At 58.0% G+C, this 715-nt stretch overlaps 1 protein-coding gene across 1 annotated transcript in view; it reads left to right on the forward strand.

Moving 5' to 3' along the window:
- LOC104165863 (myosin regulatory light chain 2A, cardiac muscle isoform) overlaps positions 1-569 on the forward strand; it is a 4,402-nt gene extending 3,833 nt beyond the window's left edge. The window contains exons 5-7 of the mRNA XM_009705622.1: positions 67-142; positions 224-272; positions 390-569. Of these exons, the coding sequence (XP_009703924.1) occupies positions 67-142; positions 224-272; positions 390-488 (224 nt within the window). The 3' untranslated portion in view covers positions 489-569. The remainder of the gene's footprint in view (positions 1-66; positions 143-223; positions 273-389) is intronic.
- The last annotated feature ends 146 nt before the right edge of the window (positions 570-715 follow it).

The following is a 715-nucleotide window of genomic DNA, read 5'->3' on the forward strand; positions in this document are numbered from 1 at the left end:
AAGCGGAGGTCTCGAGCTGGCTTCCTCCCCCACCGCCTCTAATGGCCATGGCCATGTCTCCCACAGGTGCTGACCCGGAGGAGACGATTCTGAACGCATTCAAGGTGTTTGATCCAGAGGGGAAAGGCCTGAAATCTGCCTAGTGAGTGCAGGGGTGCCTGGGGGGAGGGCAGGCATCCCCACCGAGGCCTCCCTGGTGCTCACCACGCTCTCTTGTTTGCAGCATCAAAGAAATGCTGATGACACAGGGCGAGAGGTTTTCCCAGGAAGAGGTACGAGCTCCTTCCCACCCTCTGCCAGCCTCCCATGCCCTCCATCCCAACAGACCCCCACCCCCCAGCCACAAACACCTCCTGTGCTGCTCTTTCAACCTGGCTTTTTCCCAGCAGATCGATCAGATGTTTGCAGCGTTCCCTCCAGACGTGTCCGGCAACCTAGATTACAAAAACTTAGTCCACGTCATTACACACGGTGAAGAGAAGGACTAGCCCATGCTCAGCACTGGAGCTGGCACCACGAGATCGCTTCTCTGTAGGTCGCATGGATGGGTCCCTTTGCCTGTCCCCCAGGGAACACGGGAACAGCACCCACATTAAACTGCCTTTTTGGGAGAGCAGATCCAGCTGCTGGTGTGAGAGGTGCTTGGCTTTGCGTGCTGTCTCTGCACAGTGTGTCTGTGCCCAGCCAGAGCCCCCAGACCCTTTCCAGCCCCCAT

The sequence above is a fragment of the Cariama cristata genome, unplaced genomic scaffold, assembly GCF_000690535.1.
Source record: "Cariama cristata isolate BGI_N322 unplaced genomic scaffold, ASM69053v1 scaffold9808, whole genome shotgun sequence".
In the NCBI taxonomy this organism is placed as follows: Eukaryota; Metazoa; Chordata; class Aves; order Cariamiformes; family Cariamidae; genus Cariama; species Cariama cristata.